General features: G+C 33.8%; 4 protein-coding genes and 1 long non-coding RNA gene across 10 annotated transcripts; 3 read left to right on the top strand and 2 right to left on the bottom strand.

The window, feature by feature from the left end:
- Positions 1 to 1,810: 1,810 nt before the first annotated feature.
- On the top strand, positions 1,811 to 10,911 carry LOC105171743 (uncharacterized). Of its 2 annotated transcripts, XR_848595.3 has the most exons (3): positions 1,828 to 2,063; positions 8,806 to 8,880; positions 10,233 to 10,911. It is a non-coding gene; the product is annotated as an uncharacterized LOC105171743 (long non-coding RNA). The 2 variants fall into 2 exon arrangements; XR_016067837.1 differs by having other exon boundaries at positions 1,811 to 2,063; positions 8,806 to 10,911.
- PGR5 (proton gradient regulation 5) lies at positions 8,830 to 10,478 on the bottom strand. The gene is made up of 2 exons (XM_011092950.3): positions 10,221 to 10,478; positions 8,830 to 9,074 (listed from the first exon to the last, which is right to left on the bottom strand). The coding sequence occupies exons 1-2, from the start codon at positions 10,476 to 10,478 to the stop codon at positions 8,970 to 8,972; spliced, it is 363 nt and encodes a 120-aa protein (XP_011091252.1). The 3' UTR covers positions 8,830 to 8,969.
- Positions 10,912 to 13,243: 2,332 nt separating the features above from the next.
- LOC105171744 (uncharacterized) lies at positions 13,244 to 16,849 on the top strand. 5 transcript variants are annotated; one of them, XM_011092954.3, is made up of 2 exons: positions 13,244 to 14,676; positions 16,473 to 16,849. In XM_011092954.3, the coding sequence occupies exon 1, from the start codon at positions 13,798 to 13,800 to the stop codon at positions 14,665 to 14,667; it is 870 nt and encodes a 289-aa protein (XP_011091256.1). In that variant the 5' UTR covers positions 13,244 to 13,797; the 3' UTR covers positions 14,668 to 14,676; positions 16,473 to 16,849. The 5 variants fall into 5 exon arrangements, with proteins under 5 accessions (XP_011091256.1, XP_011091257.1, XP_020552742.1 ...); XM_011092955.3 differs by having other exon boundaries at positions 16,510 to 16,847; XM_020697083.2 differs by lacking the exon at positions 16,473 to 16,849 and adding an exon at positions 15,372 to 16,466.
- Positions 16,850 to 18,768: 1,919 nt separating this feature from the next.
- LOC105171746 (uncharacterized) lies at positions 18,769 to 21,275 on the top strand. The gene is made up of 2 exons (XM_011092956.3): positions 18,769 to 19,589; positions 20,728 to 21,275. Exons 1-2 carry the CDS (start codon positions 19,357 to 19,359, stop codon positions 20,780 to 20,782), a joined length of 288 nt encoding a protein of 95 aa, XP_011091258.1. The 5' UTR covers positions 18,769 to 19,356; the 3' UTR covers positions 20,783 to 21,275.
- Positions 21,276 to 21,751: 476 nt separating this feature from the next.
- LOC105171747 (FK506-binding nuclear-like protein) lies at positions 21,752 to 23,351 on the bottom strand. The gene is made up of 3 exons (XM_011092957.3): positions 23,104 to 23,351; positions 22,921 to 23,015; positions 21,752 to 22,837 (listed from the first exon to the last, which is right to left on the bottom strand). Exons 1-3 carry the CDS (start codon positions 23,185 to 23,187, stop codon positions 22,066 to 22,068), a joined length of 951 nt encoding a protein of 316 aa, XP_011091259.1. The 5' UTR covers positions 23,188 to 23,351; the 3' UTR covers positions 21,752 to 22,065.
- Between the last annotated feature and the right edge of the window lie 1,818 nt (positions 23,352 to 25,169).

The raw sequence follows: 25,169 nt of genomic DNA on the forward strand, positions 1-25,169 counted from the left end.
AGTCATTTTCTTTTTATATTATATAGATTATGCATAATTATTTTAAAGTGTAAAAAATTATTTATTATATACACATAAAGACGACGTGTTATAATGTTATTTAAAGAAAAAAAAACAGAAAATCATTCATCTTCCTCTCACTCATCTTCACTCTCACGCCACCACACTTTAACCGCCACCGCCGCCGTCTTCAACAACGGGGGAAGCTTGGCTCAAAATTTATTGAAAAAAATTAAGAAACAAGGTAGGAAAAAATCTAACAATTGGTCAAATTCCTGTAAAAAGCGTAAAATCATGTCCCTAAAATCATGTCCCTATGTAATAAATCTCATCTTACGACTCATAATAGGCAAGAAGAAATTGCAATTTATGTCTTATAATTTTTTTTTTTTGTTATTTTAATGTCATTATTTTAGCATTCATTAGATTTAATCCCGTAATCACAAAACTTGCAATGTAGTTTTTTACTATTTGTAGATAGGGGGGAAATGGGGTTTAATATAATTTATTTCTATAATATTATAAATGAGCAAATTGTCCTTTTTAAAAAAAAATAATAGCAATTTACTCCCTTATATTTTTTTAAATTAAGACAATTTACCCCTGTCTAGGAATGCAAATTGCTTAATTTTAAAAAATACAGGGGGTAAATTATTGTATTTTAGAAAATATAATATGATCAAATTTTTTTTCTTTATAGAAGGATAATTTGTACATTTACAATATTACAGAGAACTAAATTGCATTTTTTCTAATGGATAGTAAGTAGAAAAAAAAAAGAAAAAAAATTATCTGACCAAGACACTGAAAGAGTGTTGGTCAATAATTATATAATATAAATGCATGAGTATGAGGTCAAATTGATTTGTTAACAAATTCGATGGAGTACATTTGGAATTTAATTTCGATTCTGAATTTATTATATTCTTTTTATTTGGGTCAAAGTATTTGATTTTTTTAAAAAAAATAATATAGGAAGTAATAAATAAAATCATACTAATCGAATTTGAAATTTATTAATGTTCTAAAAAAATATAATCTAAAATAAGCATTAAAAGAACCTTAAATCATTCTCAATATGAAATCACACTAATTAAAGAAAAAAAATACTTTTAGAAATTTTTCAAAATTTCTACCATCAAATCATAAATCCAAACATAATGTAGATTTAATTTCTTTTCGCCTTATTACTAACTAAACCTTCAAATTAATTTTTGCAAACTAATTCGTAGTCAATATAGTAAAATTTTGAGTCTAATTTTATAAATTAATTGGGATAATTACACTTTCCTCCCATAAAATTTATTGTAATTATATGTAGATCTCATATAGTTTGAGGAATTACATATAACATCCCTAAGTTTGCTTCAATTTAATAAATAAGTCTATTTGTTAATCAAATTCACCGAATTTTCTGATATTAACAAAAAACTGAATGAAAATTGATATTTACTTTCTATTGATTTTTTATCACTGACTTATTGCAGGAAAAAATTATTTTTTGATTAACTACCCTTTTAACGATAAAAATATATCTTACCACATGCAATAACGCGTGAAATTGTATGAGATTAATTGATCATAAAAAATTTTATTTGGCCTGCAATAAATAAGTAATAAGTCAATCGAGAATAAATATATATCTTTTTCTATTTTTGTATTAACATCAATAAATTCAATAAATTTTAACTAATATAAGAACTTATTTATTAGATAAAAATAAATATTAATAATATTAAATATAATTTTTGGAATTATATAAAATTTATGCATAATTACGGCAAATATGGTTGCCGAGTATAATGGAAAGGTCTAATTAGTAATTTCCTTCTTTCCATCTTCAGAACCAAGTTATTGCGAACATTTGATTTGATAACATGGCAAGTGAAATGGCAGGTCGGAACTTCCGGCTGAGGGGCCGGCGGCCGGGAAGAAGCCTCCGGGCAGGCTGCAGAGGAAGTGGACGTTTTGGTTTGACAGCCAGTCGAAGCAAAGCAGGGCGTGACGCAGGGAACTTCACTTCGCAAATTCTACACTTTCGGAACCGTAGAAGAATTCAGGTGGTGCGTTTTACTAAACCCTCTAATAAGTTTGTGGTAATTGATTAAAGCTTCTAGCTTTACTTTTTTATTGTGATATTACTGGTTGTGAAGTGTTACTTTTCGAAGTATTCTAGCGTTCAAGGATCTTTTCCTTGATATGGGCAAGAAGTAGCCTTATTTTGTGCCGAGTTTTTTAAATTAGAGATTGGTTTTTTGAGGAAGGACGAATTTCCATTTCCTCTCCTGTGGCTCTTATGTTAATTTATGCATGGAGATGCAGTTTTGGATGAATCTCTGGAGCTGTTACTGAAGCTGGTCTTGTCTCTAAGAACCGTAACTGGGGCTCGGAGGGAGCTATATGTTTGATATGTAGAGGGGATGTCCTTGGGGCTAATTGGACTTCCATAAGCATCTGTTGGGTGTAGACGTTAAAAGGAAAGTTGTTTAGAGAATATCATTGAGAAATTTAAATGAAGAGGAGTTCAAGGAAGGGAAAGAAGAAGAAGAGAGCGTGATACCCTCGAACCAGCTTGGAAATTTACAAAACACATCCTTAACCTCTGATAAGAATCGTCTCTATTCAAAGAAAGAGATGACATGTAATAGAACCAAAAGGTTTAACTAGGACCAGGAGGTTAAAGTCCAAGTAGGAAGCTCATGAATAATTGATTGTTAGACCAATCCCGCATTATTTAGATGCCAGTGGTTATTGGAAGGAAATACTTTAAAAGTATAGTGAAAGTAGTAAAATGATTTTAAAAGTGAGTATGGAACTAGGACACATACTTCATTCCAACAGTTCTGAAACTTCTTAATCCGGAACGTACATGCTTGTGCCTAAGTTCTGCTTTGTGATACATGCAAAGTATGCAGTTTGGGTTTTACATTAACCGAGTCGGAACTATTCTTTAGTAGATTTCTAGCCATTTTGAGTATTGAGGATCTTGATTAGTTGACAATCCTAAAATCTTACTAACTTGGAATTGATGTCGTTTTCCTCCTTTAGAAGTTAAACTAGAAAATAAACGATAAAAGAAGGAAAAAAGAATACATGGTAAAGAAATTATTGTAGCTGGTCAAAAGTTGAGAATTTTTCTTTTTTGGTGAAAGACAATAGATTAGAAAACAAGAGCAGCAGATAAAGGAAAGTAAACAGATAGAAGTAAAAAGGAGAAGATGTAGGAAACTGATAACCAAAAGTCTTAATTTTATGTCTGAAAAATGCTTTGCGCTTGGTGTGTTTTTCATTAAAACGATATTACTGTCGTTTGTTGTAGTTTATACAGTTGTATTTCAAATATATTGAAATAAAGTAAATCAGAAAAACCTATCAGGCGACATGGATAAGCAATCTTTTAAGTTTCGTGCATATTAAAATAAACACATAAAATGGTCCATGAATATATATGATAACCCCTCCTTGTATGAAGGTCTATTTATATTTCTTATCAATTAACTCTATTCTTTTTAATATAATGACTAAGTTAGTTAATTTATTATCCATTCATTTCACAATAATAGATGTATTTTCGACTAGGCATGGTCTTTTAGATTAAAGTTATATGCAAGTTTACACCATTGTCCTCGTAGCTGGTTGAGAGCTTGTGGTGTCACCTCATTAGTTACTTCTATTGAGAGGTTCGGAGAAAAAAGTAAAAGAAAAGATTGTAGAGACTAGAAAATACATCTTATTTCTGGACATCCCGGAGATAAGAGTATATGAGAAGCAAGTAATAAAGTTCAAAGATATCAAACTACATCACCTATGTTATGGTCTAAAAGACATATTACCAAACTTAAAACTTAAACAGCTGACTTTGTCATGTGCTAAAAAGGGCATCCATTGTTGGATGGAGTTATATATTAATATTTATGTGACTATATAAAAATATATTCTGATTTAATGCATTGAATAAAAGTGTGAATCTGAAAATTAGTTTGGGTGATAAGATTCTTGACATTCCGTTTTGGTCAGTTTGTTGGTATAAACTACGTATTAGAACTTTCTCATCATGTACTAACTAACAAATATATACATATATACATATATATATGCTAATATATATTTAAATAAATAAATAAATCAGCACTTTAACCAAACTGGTGACTACTTTTTCATGTAGGCTCTAGAGAGACTAAGCAAAAAATTATTCTTTGTTTGACCTATTGTGAATTTTTATTGGTACTAATGGTTGTAAGTTCAGTTCATTGTGCAATGTGAAAAACCTTCTTAGTAGTTCGTTTTTCGTTTTCTCTATCTCTTATAGTTTTTTTTGTCAAGATCTATGCTTTGGCAGTCATAACATTTAGGTCTACAAGTAATTGATGTAACAAGGTTTTGGTTCATAATTTTCTTGACAATCTTTTTGTAAATTGAGCTGAAATGCGAGCACGTTCCTCTAAATAGGGTTTGCACTTACAATAAATACTAGATATAGTGAGTGTTTGCGATAACTTTGGAAAAGTGTTTTTCAGCTTCTGGCTCCAACAAAATACTTTTGAGGTATTTGGGATGCTAACTTTTGCATTTGAAACTGCTAAAAAAAATGCTTTTAGGCCAAAAGTTAGAAGCACCTTACCTTGGGGGTGGTGGGGTGCTTCAGTTGCTTTAGCTTTTTTGTAAATAAATCCAACTTTATTTTTTATTACTTTATCCTCATTATGATAATCTTGATTAAGCTGTACCGTTTTTAATTTGTTTTTGAAGTTGCATATTTAAAGTTGATATTGGAGTTTTCAAATAATTTGAATAAATAACAATAATCAAATTTACACTCACATATTTAATATTTTAGAATTATATATTTTATTTGCTATATTATCTAATTATATTATTCCTATATCATTAAAAAAATTTAAGCCAGATGGCTATAATTAATTAATAAAACAATATTTTTTTGCAATCATGCAAGTTTAATTATTGTATATGAATCAACAATTATATCACTTAGTGGGAGCATTAATAAATTAAACATTCAGTTTTTTTATTAATATTTTAAAAAAATAAAATATGAAATATACTAATCGAAATAAAATCTATAACTTTTTGTGAAAAAATATTTATTATTGATAAATGACAAGTGCAAACATAGGCAAAAATAGTATTTTTCTAACACATGGGGATAAAATGGTTTTTAATAAATTGAGTTTGTTTTAGAAGTGATTTTTCCCCAAACATTATCCAATTTAACTTTTGTGTGCTGTTCACTTTTTCTACAAACACTATACATTTTTTATTCTGCTACAATTTCCAACCTCTTTCCACAAATCACTTCTCGGAAAAGCAGAAGTTTTCACGAACACTTCCACAGCACAATGATAAGCCACTGTCATAAATTCCTTATCTTTCTTTGTAGCATACTGGCTTGATGAATGGCAGTCCAAAATTATCCAGAAATGTATGGATGCTAGACCAGTAGCTACAGCAGTAAACGATTTGATTTTGGAGTAAGATATAAATCAATTGTCTTTGTCTAGGGAGTAAGTATATCAGCCCAAATTAAATGGTATTTAAATTTCAACTTATTTATACTTGCATAAAAATAAGAGCTGTGTTCTTAAAACAATTTGACCTGTTTGTTGTTTGGGAATGGTCTTTGTTGATTAAATGAATTATTTCAGTCTGACTAAGAAGCAATTTGATATTAATCACTCATGATTGTGGTTGTAAAGTAATAGGAATTCCAATATTTCTTATGTTTTTCAGTAGGTTAGAAATTTTTATAATTGCTTGTTTAAATTTTGAAGGCAGATTTTTTGCTTTTATGGTAGAGTTATTAAGGACTTGAATGGTTGAATTTTAGGAAGATGCTTTTGCGTGATTGTGGTAAGAAATACCAGAGCCATAATAAATCGTAATCTATCTCTTGAAAACTAATAATTAGATTTGACGTTTGACTGGAGGTAGCACAACGCATTCAATATGTCATTTGTTATGAGAATCTTGTATGTGCATATATAAATTTCGTGCTCCTTTACAAAGGCCTCATCCTTTTCTCGACCTTGTCTTCTCCTCTTGCTTATCCATTTGTTTTGGTCAGCCCAAATTCTTTTGTCAGTTTGATGTTTCACTCCATTTCTCTGAATCTTTCCGTGTGTTTCTGAGTTAATCTGTATTGTCATGGCCTTGTCTTGGAGTGAGTTGAGCACTGATCATAAAATTGTCTTTCTACTTGAAGGTTTAGCGAATAAGAAAAATCAGCATACACCAATTGCCTGTCGCTTATGTGATGAAATTTTCTTTGACAACAAAAGGCTTGTAAACCACTTCCAGTCTCATTTTCATCGAGATGGAACTTTTAATCCAAGATCACTGGTTGGAAGCTCTGTGTCACCGGAGAATGGTATAAAATTCTATCAGGGTCCTTCGCAATATAATCATTCTTTGTCAGCGCCAGTGGATGTTTGTAACTCAATTGCAAATGGTCACCTAGGGCCATGTGCTTGGCAAAACATTCCCCAAAACCCAGCAAGTGTATTTCTGGGTAAGTATCAGGTTTCACCAATGTCAAAAGATTCAACCAGAATGAGTGGGCCTACCTTGACCCATGGGTCTCATTCCTATCCATCACCATCAATTTTCTGCTCATCCATAGGCCCTGGTGCATTTGCCTCGCCACTTAACCAGTCCTCGAACTTCCATTCGAGATTTGCCTCCCAGACTACTGGACCACAAAACTTTCGTTCTACTGTAAGGCCTATATCACCTGGTGTCTTTACTTCACGAGCTACCCAGATCTCCAACTTCCATTTCCCTATGAATCCTGGTACATCTGCTTCACAACTTATCCAGCAATCAAGCTTCGATTCACCCAACAAAGGTGCCTGTGCTTCAGAATCTGTTGCAGGTACCAGTTGTCTTGCTCTTGATGCAACAACCAGTTATCTCCCTCAAACAGCTGTGGAAAATCAGGTTGAGGGTCCTTTCAATGGCTATACAAAGCCATATATCATGGAACTAGAACAGCCCATTGAAGAGATGAGGGGCCATACTGACGTGGGTGGTAATAGCAACCTTGATGAGATGGATCTCACCTTGAAACTTTAATAACTGTCATTTGTATTTCTAGTGGATAATAAATGGACTTGAGAGTGTCTTAGTTTGAATATTTCTTCGTTTTCTTCTTAACATCATGACATTCAGATGTTTGCTTATCTAATTATTTATTATTGAGTTCTCCGTGAACAAGGACTCTTTTGAAAGGTTTAATGTCCACTAGATTTTTGGACACATAATAAAGTGATTACTTTAGCACATTTATGGATTTTCCACCCAAAGGAAATGCACATAGTTCTTTTACTCTCTATGCGTACGCATAGTCTATTATTTATCTCCGTTCTTATTTCATTGCAGTAAGCCCAAGCTCCACCGTAGAGCATCTATTATTTATCATCACATGTTTTTTATCACACGACTGAACATCTTAGATTGGTTTATCTCTCTTAGTTAGGTGTGTTAAATGTTGTCTGGATTTTCTATTAACTTATACAATACAAGTCTGACAATGATGGCAGCTTCATTCTCCTATCTTCACTGTTTTATTCTTTTATCTATGTTAATAACCCTTCTGTAGGACTTCATCTGAGTACCGGATTCTACTCTCTATGATGATATTCAAAATATTAACCTGAATAAGAAAATTTTCCATCATTTTTTGGAATATTTACTTGTTTCGTGAAGCTTTCTGCCAATATTAGAGCAACAGTCTCTTACATAAGAATTTAGGATAGATTTTGAAATGTTGGGTTTATATATCCTTCATTTCAAATGTCACCTTTACATCTGTTCTTTCCTCTCTGGAAAAGGGAATCCACTTGATGAAGGATGTGTGTTAAGGCCTTAATTTCCATGTTACTCTTATTTCTTTGTTGAACAGCAAGACAAAGGAACTAAAAGTGCATCTTTAAGTTTAAATGCTCTTCAAAAAACTAAATCCCTTTGTTCAGTAATATAAGCACAGAAACAAAAATAGGGTTACTGCGAGTTACTTGGAACAGCTCCTTATTGCTTTTCCTGAATGCTTAGATTGATCGAGTAGGTTAGTAGACAGTTGATTTGTCATACTCTTTCTTACTGGAACTATAGGGAACTAGTAACTACAGTAAATGGTATAAAGCTGTCATTACACGTGAAGGAAGATGGTTCTCTTGCAGTTATACTTTTACCGCCAGGTTTCCAGACCCAACAACTAGCCAGGAAATGCTGACTTCCACTTATTCAGAGCTGAGTGGAGCACCCAAGTTTTCTGATGGGGGCAAGTAGGCTGTTACTAGAAGCCGAAAGGCTGATCTGGATAACTCGCGGCCTGAAATGACAAGAAAACTTTACATCTTCTGTCCTTGTTCCTAAGTGTCTGAATCTTGATAAATGAGTACTAAGGGCTTCCCCTTGTGTAAGTTAACCAGGTCATTGCAGATGTGTCTTGAGCTACGTGCCTTCTTTTGTTACTATGTTTTTCCTGTTCTACTGCAGGATAATTTCAGGTGGAAAAGACCAGCAAAAAGTCGAGACAGTGTATGAAGTTCCCCTTACCATATTGTTGAAACATTTCCGTTTCCATTCCACAAAACATGACACAAAAATCTGCTATTAGTTTAAGCTCTTATGTACGGCATGTCAATCATTAATATTCTGTTTATCAAATGCATTTTGTGTTATCAATTTGTGTAATCTGATTGATTACTTACGTTATTCATCTTCCTTTTATCAATCATTTATAGTTTATATTTCAGATATGATTCTGTTTCAATTTGTGATTTACAGCACCACTGAAGAATGCAGCTGGACTAATGAGTCAAAACATTCATCTCAGATTACAAGGGAACTCAGCTGAAGAAGGTATATGCTTCTGAATTTTATCAGTACAATCTAAAACATCTGTATATTGAGATAATGAAAACATTGATATAATATGGCCATGATTTCTTTCATGCAAGAAATCCAAGCCTTTCTCCATTTTTCTTTGCTAGTCGAATGAGCCCTTGTCGTTGTTTTGCATCTGCTCCTATGGATTTACAGAACTCGGTAATCACCTGAAAATTTTGATGGATTCTGAGAATTAGCTAAAATCATTTACAATCTTTTGGGAATAGTTAAGATTATTGCTCATAGACATAGGTGTGGGAGAACATATACTCTTCTGATTCAGTTCTATTACTACTACCTGCGGAAAAATGGTTTGTAAGACATAGATAACATGATTCTGACATTTTGAAGCTCTCAAGCAGAGAGTAATTCTTAGTAAGTGGCCTAAATAATGGGATTAATTACACGTGGACCCCTTTGAAAATGCAAAATTACATTTTTTCCAAAAGAAGTGTTGAAATTATACTTACATCTCCTCCGAACCCGTTTACACCAAACCCTGTTTTTATAGGATTTGGATGAAAAATGCTGATGTTAGCAAAAGAAATTATATATACTTTCAAATTTGTCCTTCATTTATCATTCCCATGTATATTTTTGTATTTATAAAGAGATAAATGTAATATCTATATACGGAGTGAGGTTAACACCATTACATTTTTCCCCTTATAAGTACAAAATTATTACAAGAGAATGGTAAATGAGAGGTAACATTGAAAACTTATATAATAATTTTTCAACATTAGCAATTTTCGTCCAAACCCTAACGAAATAGAGTTAGGTGGATATAATGAATTTTTGGAGGGGATATAAATATAGTTTTATAACTTCTTTGGGGAAAGGTGTAATTTCGTAGTTTCAAAGCGGGAGTTTAAGTGTAATTACCCCTAAATAATATGATTTTATCATTTGGAAATTTTCAGCAAGACAGCAGAAATTCTTATATATATTATGAAAGCTGACAATATAAGTAAAACATAGCTAATTGTGATAAATTGATTATCCTTAGGTTTAGGAGAAAAATCAGAACAACTGCAACTGACACAAATAATAAATTATTTGTTTCTACATATTTATTTTAAAAAGATGCAGACAGAATATACTTGGGAAAATAATAGTAATGCCGTCATCTGCTAGATATGTCTGCACAATGTTTCAACCGTAGGCTGTAGCAGAAAATAGAACTATAAAAAGGCCAGCTTAATCAACCAATACCATAATCTAGCCAATCACAAACTGTGTACACCAGAATACAAATAGCCATCCTCATCACATGCATGCAAATGAAAAACAAACTGATTAATTCAAGTTACCTGTGAGTGCAGAGCAATGGCTTTTCCTCTAAGCTGGTTGAACCTCTTCTTCCCAATAATATTACGCGTGACAACAACAAGTGGAGCAAAAACACCCTTTCCTTCATTAACATTCTTCATCATCGGCTGTGCTCGAACTGGCCGTGCCATCCTCACCTGGGCCGGCGCTGCCTTGGCGTGCAGCATCGCATGGTCTTCCCCGGCCACGGAACTGCCCCAGCTCCCAAGAAAAGCAGAAGCAGAAACTGATGTAGCCATTGAAGAAAAGAAGGTAAGCAGCTAGCTAACTAGGCTCTAGATAGTGCTTCTTCTTGGAGAAGAAATCTTGATGAGGTTCTTGTTTTTGGGCTTAGAACTTGTGTTGGAGATTTTTCCTCTGTTTTGATGATTTTTTGATGCTATAAATATTGGAGATTTGGTGTTTAAGAGGTTGTGGTGATTGTAGTGACGAATGAAAGGTGTGAAAGAAATTGATGAGGAGGCATGTTTAGAGCCACAGAAAGGAGTGGTTGGCTAAGGTTTTGCCTTTTGATTTTCTTGTCCAACGTGTGAATTCTTATAGTTGATGGTTTGTTTGAGTTTGAAGCAGGATTTTCACATAATGGTTCCGTTGCACTTCCACCCCATTTGGAGATCTGTATCTTGTATACTACTGGTTCGTTTTCTGCCAATGGTCCCATTTTTTCGAATATTTGACACGTATATTTTCTTCTTCATGCAATTCTAGCCGTTTAATTTAGTGATAATTTTATGAAAATTTTGGGTTGAATAATTATTCGACTGCTACCACCACGCCTTTGCACACTAATGTACAAAATAAAATATTACATTAATTATTTTTTAATTTGAGGTTTTTTTAAACTTTGTGAATCTATTATGTATATTTCACGACAATATTACAAAATAATTATTATTTAGAAAGAGAAGCAAAAAAATACACAAAATGAAATAATATAATTCAAAAAATAAGGAAAATATAGGAAAAATAAAATAGTGGAACATGTGCTCTGATAATGGTGGTTATTCGATAGACCAATTATGTGATATAGACATCAAATTCTCCCATCTTCAATTACTAAATAGGATAGATAAATCAAGAAAATTAATATTTTTAAGTTTAATTAAGAAACCAAGATTTTGGAAAATGATATTTACAGCTTGGTTTGGTTGTGGATACAAATAAAAAGCTTAAATTAGTGAATCAAGTATTTGTAAAATGTACCATTTTTTGTGACTAAAATACTTTGCGTAAAGTGTTGACATTTCCTTATCATTACATGAGCGGTGGGCGTGCGAGTATTCAATCCGCAATGCCGGCCGGCCGAACGCTGCGGTCAAGTCGTCTGACGAATGTTCCAAGAACGGTGGAGTAAGAGGGTGATTGTGTTGGCTTATACTTTTGTAGAAATATTTTATATATTTTCAAAATGAGATTTTAAATAAGTTTTTAAATTACTAATAGATTTATGTAATTAATATGGTCAAAATTGAAGAAATATGTTGAAATTCTAAATGAGTTAGGAAGAAACTTCTTAGTTTGGCGAAAAAGTTTTTAATATTTTATCTTAAAATATAGGGTATATTACGTATTGTTCAAACTCCTCATCCACAATTAAGTAAGATAAATGTTTATATCATCAAGCACTCAAATGAATGGCTCAAACAGGCACATGGAATCGTTTCTACCTCCCTTCCCTAACAAAGGACCTTTGTTTCACCTTTTTATTTGAATTAAATAAAAGCTCTTATTTTTTTAAAAAAAAATGTATTATATTTCAATTGAATCTGATTTTAGGTATTGCTACCATTTCACACTCCTAATAATTAGAAAGAAAGAAAGTAGGATGGCTTTTGGACCAACCAAACCCATTTCTTGCAGCCGATCAAATCAAAATCCTACCGACCAACCATACACCGCAATCCAACCGGCCACAGTTGCCCCAAACCCTACCTCCTCTGTCTAAACCCCTTCCCCAATGCTATTACATACATACTATATTATATTTAATTATGTATTATTCCTTTATAGTACATATATCTATAAGTATGGTATATATTACAAATATATATTAATTAATATATATTTTTTAGAAAAAGAATATAACGAGCATCTTTAAATAAACAGATTATGGCATTAGGAATTTTGAATGGCAAGAACAAGATAGCTTTTGCATTGTAATTAAGGGTTAACAAAAGGGTCTTTTCTGCAATTTTTTCTGATATGAAGAAGCTTTTGGCAACTTCTACAAAAAAGAAAGAGGAACTTTTTGCAACTTATACAAAATAACTTTGGGAAATTCGTAATTTTGAAATTATACATGTGTCAGTTTCGTGGTATGAATAGCAATATATGCATTTATGTGGGTGATGAAGTGGAATTATTTATGAATAAGAGGGTCAAAACGTAAATCTAAAAAGAATTAGGTTAAATGCAATTTACCCCCTTATATTTAGGGAATGAGAATTTACCCCCCATGTGAAAAAAAAAATAGTAATTTACTCCTCCTGTATTGTTAGAAATAGAGCAAAATACCCCCTAACGCGTTATTAGTAGCATAAGCATGTTTAAAAAAAGAAGACTTAATCAGGACTTTTGTGAAGTTACCTCCACAAAGAAAGGGTTAACAAGTGCCTTTGTGCCTACCCGGTGTAGGATTTTATTTTTCTACAAAAAAATATTAAATAATAAAGAGATGTATATATTATGATAGGTCTTGTATGGAGCAAAATTATTGTGCTTCTTTGGCTCATTTGGGTCTATTTTCTTTGAACTAATTTATTTTTATGCGCATCAAATTTTATATATATATATATAGATAGGGAGAGAGAGTTGCCGGTGGGAGGGAGAGGAAGGAGGAGTAGGAGGCACATCCGAGTGCCGGAGGGGACGGGTCCGATCTAGGCGTGGGAGGGGGAGGAAGCTGCGGCCATGGGAGGGAGGAGGTGGAGGTAGCGGGGCCGCGAGGACGAGGGAAGGGAAAGGAGGATGGGGGTTGCTACGAGGAGGAGGAACGGGGAGCTGGGGTCGGCGATGGTGCGAGGAAAGGGAGATGGTGGCTGCGAGGCGACGGCGGCAGTGTGAAGATTTGAGGACAAAGAAGAAAGAAAATATTTATATATATAATTTTTATATACAAATATCCAATATTAATATATTAAACATTATTTCATGTAAAATATATATTAATATATTTAAATTAAATATATATAAATAAAATAATATTTTATTAATTAAAAAAAATAATTCAAATGCACACAGAGTCGCTGGACTGTGGGGATATTTTAATAACATACTAGAATAGATTACTGTTTTGTTTTTCATAAGAATTAAATTACTTATTTCTCGTATAAATTGCATTTTTGCCAAAAAGAATTGCAAATGAATTCTGGGATTTCCGACAGTCAACCCCTCCTCCATCTACAACTACAACAAAATACACAACTCCGAATATATCATCTGATCGAACAACCATGATTCTTTCAATTTCGCCCTAGGACTTCCATTATTCGGCTTTCTACTGCATTTTGCTCTGAAATTAGCAGCTGGTGAAGGAAGAAAAGTTCTAGTATCAAGAGAATGGCATCGTTGGCCGCCCATTTCACGGCCTCGCTCTTCCTCTGTCCCCTGGGCGTCCGCCGCCTTTTCTGTTCTGTTTCTCTCTATCTTAGGAACCCATCTCTATACAGATCAAGAATTTGGTATTTATCAGAACACAAGTGGAAAAACTTCGATCTCTATACTCTTCTTCTAGTTCTTCCCATTGCTTCATTATCCCACGTCTTCATCTTTCTTGCGTTCTCGGACAGCCCCACTTACAGATTCTCATTCTTGCAGCAGTCTCTTGTTATTTTCCTCTTCTGGGCAATCTTGATTTTGATTATTTTGAAAGAAAGTTTGGATCTTTGCTTAATCCCTGATGGTTTTATCTTCATATTTGCTGGCATTGCGTTTGCAATTGAGTCTTACATGAGTGGGAGGGGAGTTGTCGGTCTTGGTGGTGCGGTTTATGGATTTTTGGGTGGTTTGGCTGCTTTCTGCGCGGCCTGTTGCTTGTATTTGTCGGTTAGACCATCGGCTTTTTTTGCAGAGTTTTTGTTGTCCTCTGGGCTTCTTTTGAAGGGTACGTGGGTCCTGCAAGTTGGCCTATCTTTATACACTGATGCATTTGGTTTAAAAGGTTGTGATAAGATATCTGGGCAAACCTTAGCTAAAGGGGAAATTGATGTCAAGTGTGAGCTTCAGGATGACAAGTGGAGAGGCATGGTATTGATGAACTTGGTGTTTATCGTGCATGTTATCTTGGTTATGACAACCAGCTTTGTGCTGTTTGCCTTGTTGCATCAGAATAGGAACATGAGATGGGGTCAGGGAGGTGGACTCTTGCCAGCTGAGATAGGATCTGAAAGCATGTTGATGCATCCACTACCGGAACTTGAGATGGAATGAGAGGTTTTGGTACTTCTGCTGTTCAAAAATTCACTTATAAGCATTGTAACTTTAGAGCTGTGATGAAAAGAATTTTCAGTTTTATGGTAGATAGTTTTAGGTGTTGCATCATCTTTTGGATCATATTTGCAGAATATAGAATTTTGTTGATGACTTTATTCTCAAACGAAATACATTTTCGTCATCCTTTGTGAGTATAGATGCACTGAATGCTGGAGTAGGCTGCAAAAACTTCCAAAGCAATGCTGTCCTATCAAGGCTATGATAAATAACTATATACTAGTCAATTGCCATAAAATGTCTTTAGCCGTCACTACACTCCATTTGGCTGTAGAAGATAATCCTTTAATTTCAGTATTCGGTTAAAAATATTTCAAGCAGATGTTAATTCAAGTCTTAGTTCATATATATGCTTTGAGGTTCCTATTCTCCAAGTGCTGAATCAGAATCAATACCAAAGCAGGGATGAAAGACATCCTTTTCTTTAAATCCATATAATCTACATAACCGATTTGGTGCACATTAACTAATATTCCAGGCTATGAATTTCTTTACGAAAAGTTATATGACTATTGCCAACAAAAATGTTTTGTTTCTATTGAAATGCTTTAAATTCAATGCATTTGAAAGTGTTTTCAGGCAATGACTCAAAACTTGCAGTCTTCTTAGGATTATTGTCATTGATATTTGTTATCTATATACAGCTCAAAGATTGTGGACGGCAGAAGAGACAACAACCATCATTACTAATGCACACTAGCCAAATTCGCAATTCTTACATAATTGGCTGCTTCTAGCTGTTTCACAACACATCTTTACAGCAACCTCTAGTGTGTTTCAAAATATCATTCTTGCAGAATATTAGTGTTAGGGGAGTTGATACTAATTTTTTATCATTCAAGTGGTTGAGGGAGTTGGGACCTTGATGTTGACGATGTCCTGGATCAGCTGTGCTGTTCTAATATTGCCTGGCCTAAGCTTTTGATGTTGCTAGTGTATGGTTTCCAGTTTAGTTCTTGTATTGTTTGTTGCTAGCAAGTTTAAAACTCTATCGTAAAACTTATGTTCACCATTGAGCTAAGACGAAGTTGCATCACAAATTACATTTAAGTGTTTACATTATTTTATTTCATGCTCCAATCGTGAGGAAAATGTGAAAGCTTTATGCTCCAATCATTAAATCATTCTGAATGTACTACTAGGATGAGTAGTATGATTAATCTGTGAGCTTCGTTATGATGTTCTACAATAGAAATCTCTGGTTGGTTTGTAAATTTCCTCTTTCGTGCAACTTGTTCTTGTGCTTCTTTCCTCATCGATATAGAAATGGCTTTATACCATATTGTAGTGCATTGGTGGAAACTTCCCGTGCTGATGAAACCTGTTTGAAAATAAAGGTGAGAAAGAAGGAAGTAGGCGTATTCAAATTGTATGGCATGTCTTGTGGACAAATCGAAATCATAAATACAGCCATTTTGAAATACAGATATTGAATTACTTTTTGACTGCAGAACTGAAGATTTACCTTCTAAATCTAATCTTTTCTGTAATGTTTCACTTAGAACAGTCAAATAGCATATTATGATAACATGATGTTTACCATAGGTATGAAAGTAATAAGAGGCAAGATATGTTCCCATACTCATCATCAAGAAACAACTCTTCTGATCCAATTTTGTATAACTTGTTGCTCCAGAAAATTTGATGCATTGTCAGCTATCATCCCCCAAATGGCTTAAGCTATGAACTTTGATGCTTGCGCTATTCTCTTAATCTTGTTGGTGAAGTTATATTTTCAATTTTAGGATTCCGGATTGTTAACATGTTGCCCATTTCCTCAAGCGTTTACATCCTGGATCAGAACTTTAGCTTCTGCACATAGAAAAGGTGTGATGAAAAAGAGGAGACGACGGGAAGAAAGAGGCTGCCAAAATAGGAAAAACAAGAACACTGCTGCAAGAATTAAAGAGGTACTTGTTGGTTTCATATTCTGTAGCCATTGTGGACAAAATAAATTTTAAAAGCTGGCCGTGATTGTGCCTGCTACTCTAGTGGCCTCAAACAGAAAGAACCACCAGTTTACCTAACTGTCCATTGAACAGCATCCTTGCCATTCTTCTTTATGTTCATCTTCTTAATTCCATTGTTCTTTTACCCCTCACTTGTGTTTTCCATGAATTGGCTGAAAGTGAAGGAAACATTACCTTATTGATCACAAAGAAGGTGTCCTCCAATGATGAATGAGTTGGACTCGTTTATATTTCATTGAATTAGCATTCTTAGCATTTGTATCACCTTGCACTAAGAAATACACATGCCAGTACACATGAGTTAGAACCTAAAAAGAAGCGGTCATTTAGCAATTTGAATACCCTTTCGACGTGTCTGATTTGTGTAAATAGATTATAGATTAGGGGTGTAAATATAATTATCATAACCATTTTCTCTGTGGCCTTTGAGGTTAGCCACTTATGGGACCAATGTGGTCTGAGCAAGCCCATTTTTAGTTTAGGAGACAAATTGTCACTATTAACAAAGATACTATTATCTTTAAAGCAAAAAGAAGTCAAAACTCAACTTCATTTAATACACAACTGCCGCAGCTATTCATCATTCGCCGACATCTTTTCCTACATCCTTACACATGTTTTTTTCTTAAAACCAATTTTTGTTATTCAAAATACTAATTAAACACTATTAATCTTACTTGTTATTTTAAAACTGTAATAATATAAAATTACCCACTTTTCCTTTTCAATTCTTTGAGGTTTCATTTTGAGGAAGGGGGTTGTTTCCAAATCTTTAAAATAAGCACTTATTAATTTATTACTAGTAATAAGTCTAAAAGAGTATCTTTCGTTTACAACTTATATTTGAATTGATTAAATTAAGTTAATTTATTTTAGAGTTTATAAGTAATTTTTTACTATTTTTGTAGCTTATTAAATATTTAATTATCATTCCAAACACGTCAGTTTCAATTTTCTCTCATTAATAATTTTACTTTTAAAAAAAATCTCAATTTTCACTAAGAGTAAATTCATTTTGATGTTTCGTCACTAACATTATTTTTCGTATAATCAATTGGTACCTGAGTTTCACTATTAATATCACTTTGATACCAAATCATATATTTTTCCTATTATTTTTTATATAATAAACCATTTTACCCCTTAGATACTAAAATAAAAATAATTGATATACCAAGGCATTTTAAAAATTAAATATGTTGGTTGATACTTGTGCAAAAAATTTTAAAGCATATTTATTATTTTTCATTTTGAAATGGGGTAAAATGGCCGGTGTTTAATTTAAAAGATTACAAAAAATATATATATATATATATATGAAAAACATCAATGGTATACTAATATGGTATTCATAGTAAAACTATATACCAATTAAAATTACGTACCAAAATAATGTTATTAACAAAACTTAAATATCAAAATAAGTATTTACTCTTTGTACTGACTGTTTAACTTATAATTTAGAGTAAATTACATTGACCTTTCCTAAAGTTTGTTATAATTATGAATACTCTCTTATTGTTTGAAAAATTATAAATATCTCTTGATATTTGATGAAATTATGTAATCCTTGGATGAAAGATGAAATTGTCAACTTTACCAAAAAAAATATAAAAACTTATAAGAAAAAACAAATGTGGTGGATGAAATTTTTTTAAAAATTATTCACTTAGTCCATAAAAAAATAAAATAAAATTATAATTTTTTAGTTCACAAGGATATTTTAATCTGTTTACTACAAAAAATAAAATAAAAAAAAAACTAATTTTGGGATATTAACAATTTTTTAAATAATGAGAAAATATTTATAATTATGTCAAATTTTATAAAAAATCATTGTAATTTATGCTAGTATTTATTTTCACGGTGCAAAAAGTTCCCTGAAGTATATTTAAAGCTGATTATCCAGTAGAGACATGGATAGATAATGCAGTAACTAACCCCAACCCCAAGGTCGAGGAAAACTATAAAATGTCTTCACATGAACTCAACGGCCACCGAATTTAAGCCTTTAGATTTCATTCATTTATTCATCTGATAGCCCCCACAAAACACGTAAAAGTTAACATCAACAACCCAAAAATGGCAGTCATTTGTAATTTTATTTTTTAATTATTTCAATACTAAATCAGACGAAGCACACACGCAGATTCTCTCTTTCTCTCTCTCTCTTCCTCAAATCTAATCCTCCTTTTCCAGGGTTTTTCTTCTTTCATCCTTTGTTTCTTGCTTTCACATTATCCAAGATTGCAGTTTCTGAATGTTTCTATTTTCATAAATTTTTGTTTTTGGTTTTCCGTATTAGGTAGTTGTAATGTCGCGTCCTTTTCCCTTGTTTTCAAGAAGCTTTTTCTGGACGTATATTCATCAGACTTTCAAGAATTTCTGAGCCTGTGATTCAGCGGCATGCTTGCGCAATGTTTTGGTTGTTGCATCGGTCACACCATGCGTTGACTTTTCGGGGCTTGTGAAAGATATGCATTGATTTATCCTGGCGATTCAGTACACAAGATCGCGAATTTGTATTCTGGGTTGCCAAATTTTTCTGTTTTGGCAACTGGGTTCTGTCAGGATGTTCGGAATCTCTGAAGATCCAATCTTTTCTCGTGGAATGAACAGTGATCTCTTGTGAAAATTTTGATAGTTATAGCATTTCTTGATGGACACGACTCGCAACAGTTTAGAAAGTGATGTAAATTCGGAGGATTTGGAGGGAGTGGAGTCTCCGGAGGTTGTAAGGAATGGGGAGAGTGATGGGGATGATGAATCACAGGCATTGTTGAGTTCCCAGGACAGTAAGGTGTCAAAACTGCCTGAAAAGCCTAGGAGGAAAGTTCAGTGGTTGGATAGGAACGGGGACAAGCTTGCACAAATCTTGGAGTTTCAACCAAGGTGATCAAAGATCGTGTCTTCTTTTTTTCGCTGTTTTTCTTGTTGAAGTTGCACTGTTCTCGTCCATATTGTCTGGTTTGATTCCTGTTTTTGCATCTATACAGTTAGATCGTTTACCATCTAAATTCAGAATTACTCAAACCGAGTTGTTGTGTCTTTAATTGTTTTTGTCTTCATCCTTCATGATTTATGTTCCTGTTGTGTTTGATAAATTTTGTTTAGAAGTTTGGGTAAATATCTGTTAATATCATGGTTTGCTGTGTACTATTCTTGGGATATGTGATTAAGCTAACTGATGGAGGCAAAAATCCCACAAAGAGCATAACCGCCATTTCCGCAAAAGCGTGAAGAGAAAGAGACCACGGATCTTTGAATATAATTACTTAGATTAGCCTTAGTTAGAAAATTATGTCCACATGCAGAAGGGGGGGGGGGGTGTTTGTAAGATGATTTTATATGCCACATTAATTGCTTGAGTTAGTATAAGTACCCCCTCAACCCAGTGAAAAATGGAGTTTTGGTGGAATTGAAGGTGAAGATTGACTCAAGAGCTAGAGTTTCTAGTTTGCAAGTTTGAAGTTTGCTTGGATCACGAGCTCCCTTTTTCATCCCTCATCACTAACTGTACTTTTTCGGTGCATAGACATGTTGCTGATTTGATGCAATCTTTGAATGGCTGTTTCTTGAACACCTAAACGTTATCAAACAGAACACCATCTATGTTTGTACATCCTTCAACTCTACCATACATATATATTCAAAGCACAATACACTATCGCTGTTCTTTGCTTTGTGTTTGGTCCACCTCTCTGTGTCACATTGAGGCTTCAAGTTTCAGATAGTGCAATTCAGACAAGAAACCTCACGATTATGCTCAAACCTTTTCGTCTTCACTTCATTTTTATACACTATTTCCTGAAAAGAAATTCTTAATCAACATGTTGAATTCTCAGCACCATGCTGGTCTTGAGCAGCAGCTCCTTTAGTTGCATTCAAATGATTAAGGCTAGGATGATTTCTTTCTGAAAATTCATAATCAAAAGAATAAACTCTTGCTTTTAGAACAGTATGACGAGTTGTTGAGGGGTATTTGTTGTTGTATTCCTCACAAAAAGTTGCATCGTTTTTGTGCTTGCAGTGATGTGAGCTCAGATGAGGAAGATTCAGATCCGTGCTTCTGTAGAATAATGTAGACGACATGTTATTAGAGTATCTCCCAGTAACTTTCTGGTGGGCTACTGAGAGGTTGTTCTCCCACTAGAGCTCAAGAGTTTGCAGGATTTGGTGTGTCGTGGACCAGAAAACCCGTTGGCTTCAACTTCAGGTTATTAAGTTCCACAGTAATTAAAGAAAGATGCTAACTCGAAGTCGATTTAAGTGGAAAATCTTGTCGACTTCTAAAAAGCTGATCAAGATGATCCAGATCTGTACTTCAGATGCTGTGCATGCAATGTGTGGATGATTGTTGTGTACTTATATATAGAATCATAGTATGAATTTTTCCCTTCAAGAAGCAGATGAAGATGCTGGAGGGATGATTGTTTCTGATTGCCGTGTGATGTCTATTCTCTTAACTTTTCCCCACGTCTGCAACATAAGTAACTTAAACTGATTGTATCTTTGAACACATAATTTTGAGATTTCTCACAAATATCAAGTCCTGCGCAGAATACTAATTTCTTTTCAGAGCTTTGATGTTTGTGTTTTCTGTTTGTTTCCATCAGTTTTTGTCTATATCATGGCTATTACAGCACTGTCCAGATGACCACACTTGAACATTTTAAATGTGACTTGGACGTGTCTCCGATAGAACAATGTCTCTGGTTTTGTTACTACAGACTGATGTATGGAGTCGTTTGATCTAATAACAACTGATCCTTACAGAAAAGTCGATTCATCCACTTAAAGCAGACTGAACGGCATTTCCATTGATACTCTGATTACCTTGATGATCATCAATGTCTATGTTTCATACCTTAGGTTTCAACTTACTCAACATTGTACTATACTTAATATTTCCATTGGCTGTCTTCATCGAGTACACGTCAGAAGAACTATATCGTTATGCAGACATCACCAACCAAACATGGGATTGGATTTGATGTTTCTCAAAACAAACTTTGCATCCATTCTTGCTTACATGCCAGTTACAGATTCAAAAATTACAAACAACAAATATCACTCTGTCACATACAGAAATTTGCATGTACTAAAACTGTAGACTGGAAAATTTCGAGACAAAGAAACTCAAATCAAACAAACACTGACATTGGAAGCCAGGTTCTTGCAAGCACAACAGACGATGATTGTTCTTCGTTAGGCCTGCCTCAAGGATTCTCAAGTGTATTTCTCTGATACAGAATTGCTAATAGGCCATGAAAGCCTATACCAACCTCATGCAACTTTGACACATTGATTTTTATATGCCCGTCAAGTTTCTGTCGAACAACTGACCTGAAGTACCTTTCTTGATGATTTATTTTTTCTCCAAAGAGCCCAACCAGTTAGATAAACTGGCATCAACCGCAATGGTAGGCTGTTGAGGCCGAGGAACGCTCAAACTTCTTGTTTTCTTGAATGCAAAAGAATCAGATTCAGCCCTTGTGCTCGAATGGTTTTGTCCCTCTTGCTTCAACATTGAATTCTCCTTCTGATACTTCAATTGTGGTGTTGCTGTCTTAGCCTTAACTGCTTTCCATTGACTCAGATTTTCGACCGGATTCAGCACAGACGACACATACTGGCTCCTGTCTCGAGCATGGAGATTTGATCCGAGTCCCACCTCTCTGCTCTGCAGATCAATTGAGTTTCCGTTTTTCTCTTTAGTGATTTGATTATTGATGACTACTTCATCTGATTCTATAACAACAGAACTCGATTGCCAGGGGAAATCTTCTTCGCTTAGTGTTCCATCATCACTTCGATTGCTACAAAAATCATCCACTTCTTCATCACTATCCTCAACTTCCTCAAAATTCAATTCACCATCCTCTATACTCAACTCATCATCTTCATCATCATAGCTGTCTAGGCAGTTCCGGTATCTATAGCTTGCAGGATTACTGTATTGAATTCGCATGCTCTTGGTTTCGGCATCGAACTCCCATTTTGTCTCCTCTGCACCCTCAGAAAGGTACGTGCCGATATCATCATCATCCTCGTCTGGAATTGGTTCGTAGGCCTTAACATTTAAATTAAAGGTGACTTTCTTCTTGATTTTTGATATTGATGGCTCTTTCACCTTCACTCTATGAAATCATAACATCAACAATAGCAATATAGGAAAAAATATAAAGAAATTGAGAGAAAAAGACTAAGATAAGTGGCTTACTTCAGCTGACAAGAATCTGATGAAGTGATGTGGTTTTCATCAATATCGAGTTTGATTGAGGCCTCAGAATCAAGAGGTACGTAACTTCCATGATTCTGAAAATACAAAAAACATGCATCGGTTAAACAGAAAAATGAACAACCTGAATTACTACATCAGCATTTGAGGTTGAGGGGCTCTTACATGTTCTAGGGAGGGACTTTTCTTGCCGGGCTTTCGACGATTTTTCTTCTTTTTGAAGCCAAAACAGGCAAGAAAGCATCCCATTTTCAGCACACAGCCACAACAACGTCCTCCAACCGATCCCCGGGCTTTGTATGACTTCTGTCTGTGTGTGAGTGTGTGCAAATGTGTGTGAGTGAAGTAGAGAGAGAGAGAGAGAGAGAATGATTTGATTTTAATGCAATGGGCTCCAAAGGAATTTTGAAAATAATAACGTTGGGAAAGGAAGCGTTGTAATAATGAAGGGCTTGAGGAGGTGGGCGCACATGAGTTTAATTACTTAAAGATAATAAAAGACATGGGACAAAACTTGCTTTGTATTAGATTTTGCGTTTTGGATGTTTGAGGATCCCACCAACTCTGACATTCCCTCTCTAGTTTTGGAATTTATGCACTTTCACTTCTCTTCTTCTTCCAAACTCACCTGCTAAATTATTCCATGGGATAATCCAATAATTTGAATTTAATTTTTTTTACAGGGAGATTTTATGTTTAAATCTGAGTATGTGAATGAGTGTGTTGGGTGTGTGCATTAAAAAAAATACTAGATACATTTATTGCCACAAATAATGTTGAGTCGATGGGGTTCAAATATTTTATTATTATTATTATTAATATTGTACAATATATATTAATAAATATATTATGGGATGCAATATAAATGCCACTTTTGTCTTTTTTTTTTTTTTTGGGGGGGGGGGGGGTTAAGTTGAAAATTTTTGGTGAAAACTGGTAGTTCATTAATAATATTCAACTATTCGTTTACTTGAAATTGAAATGATTTTATGGTAGTTTCAATAAATGTCCAAATTTAGTTTAATTGACTAATTATGTGGTCCCGAATATTTGTCAATTGATTCAAATTTCAGTCTGTCTTGTTGCTTTATGTTACTTTAGTTTAATATGTTTAGACCCTTTTGATTGATAATATGGGATTCCTAATTTAATGTGAGTTTCTACATTTTGATACCATAATAAATATTTTTTTATTATTTAAGAAATTATCGGTATTCTTTTGAAACTAATGTTACTTAATAATGGACCTAACCATTAGCTTTCATTCAAAGTTTTTTATTTAAGTCTTGAATTATGATTTTACAAATTTTATTTTAAAAATGACAGATTAAAATGTCCTTTTTAAAATAGACAAGCCATAAACACATAGGGGCAAGAGGGAGATTGCACAATATCATTTACTTTTTTATATAGTTTTCCAAAATGAAAAAAAATATATATCTGAAAGGCAAAATTGACATCCCATCCTGCCCAAGGGTTATATAATAATGTAAAAAATAAAGTACTGATATTTTTTAAAAAAATTAGAGAATATTTATAATTATATAATTTTTGGAGGAATTTGATGCTATTTACCCTGGATCCTATTCGTCAATTGTGCTAAATTAATAATTTATGATATTTTGATATAACAATTGGGGAAATAGTTGGAATGGGAGTGATAAAAATGGTTGGCTTGATTTTATTTAATGGATCAAGGTTGAAGGCAAAGAAGAAGAAGCTTCCTTTCATTTTGTAAAATTGTGTTTACGCGTTGCGTTTCTTTACATATTATAATTCTGCTTTTATGATTTTGCTTGATTATTATAATGTATCTGATTGGGCCACTTGCGGCCACATCAAGCGGTTAGTTGGTTGAATTAGTTAGGGGCAATTCCGATTGTATTTAAAGGGATCTCCCCCCCCCCCCACCCCTTTCCCACACATAGCAATACAACAACATTGATTCAGCTTGCGCACTGAAATTATGGCTTCTCCATTCACTCATAATCTTCACATGGTATCAGAGCCTCATTTTGAAGGTCTCCGCATAATCTTCACAGTAATGCTTTCTGTTACGTATACTAGAATCAGAAGATGGATCACTGCATTAATAGTGATCGGGTGACTGAGAAAGATGACAGCACTGCTCCTCAGTTTGAAAAGAATGTGTTTTACTTACATTCCTTCTAATCATCCCGGAATGGCATAGGTTACGTCGTTGAACGGAGCAAACTTTCTTGCTTGGAGTG

Source organism: Sesamum indicum, linkage group LG10, assembly GCF_026168435.1.
Source record: "Sesamum indicum cultivar Baizhima isolate 11 linkage group LG10, ASM2616843v1, whole genome shotgun sequence".
Classification (NCBI taxonomy): Eukaryota; Viridiplantae; Streptophyta; class Magnoliopsida; order Lamiales; family Pedaliaceae; genus Sesamum; species Sesamum indicum.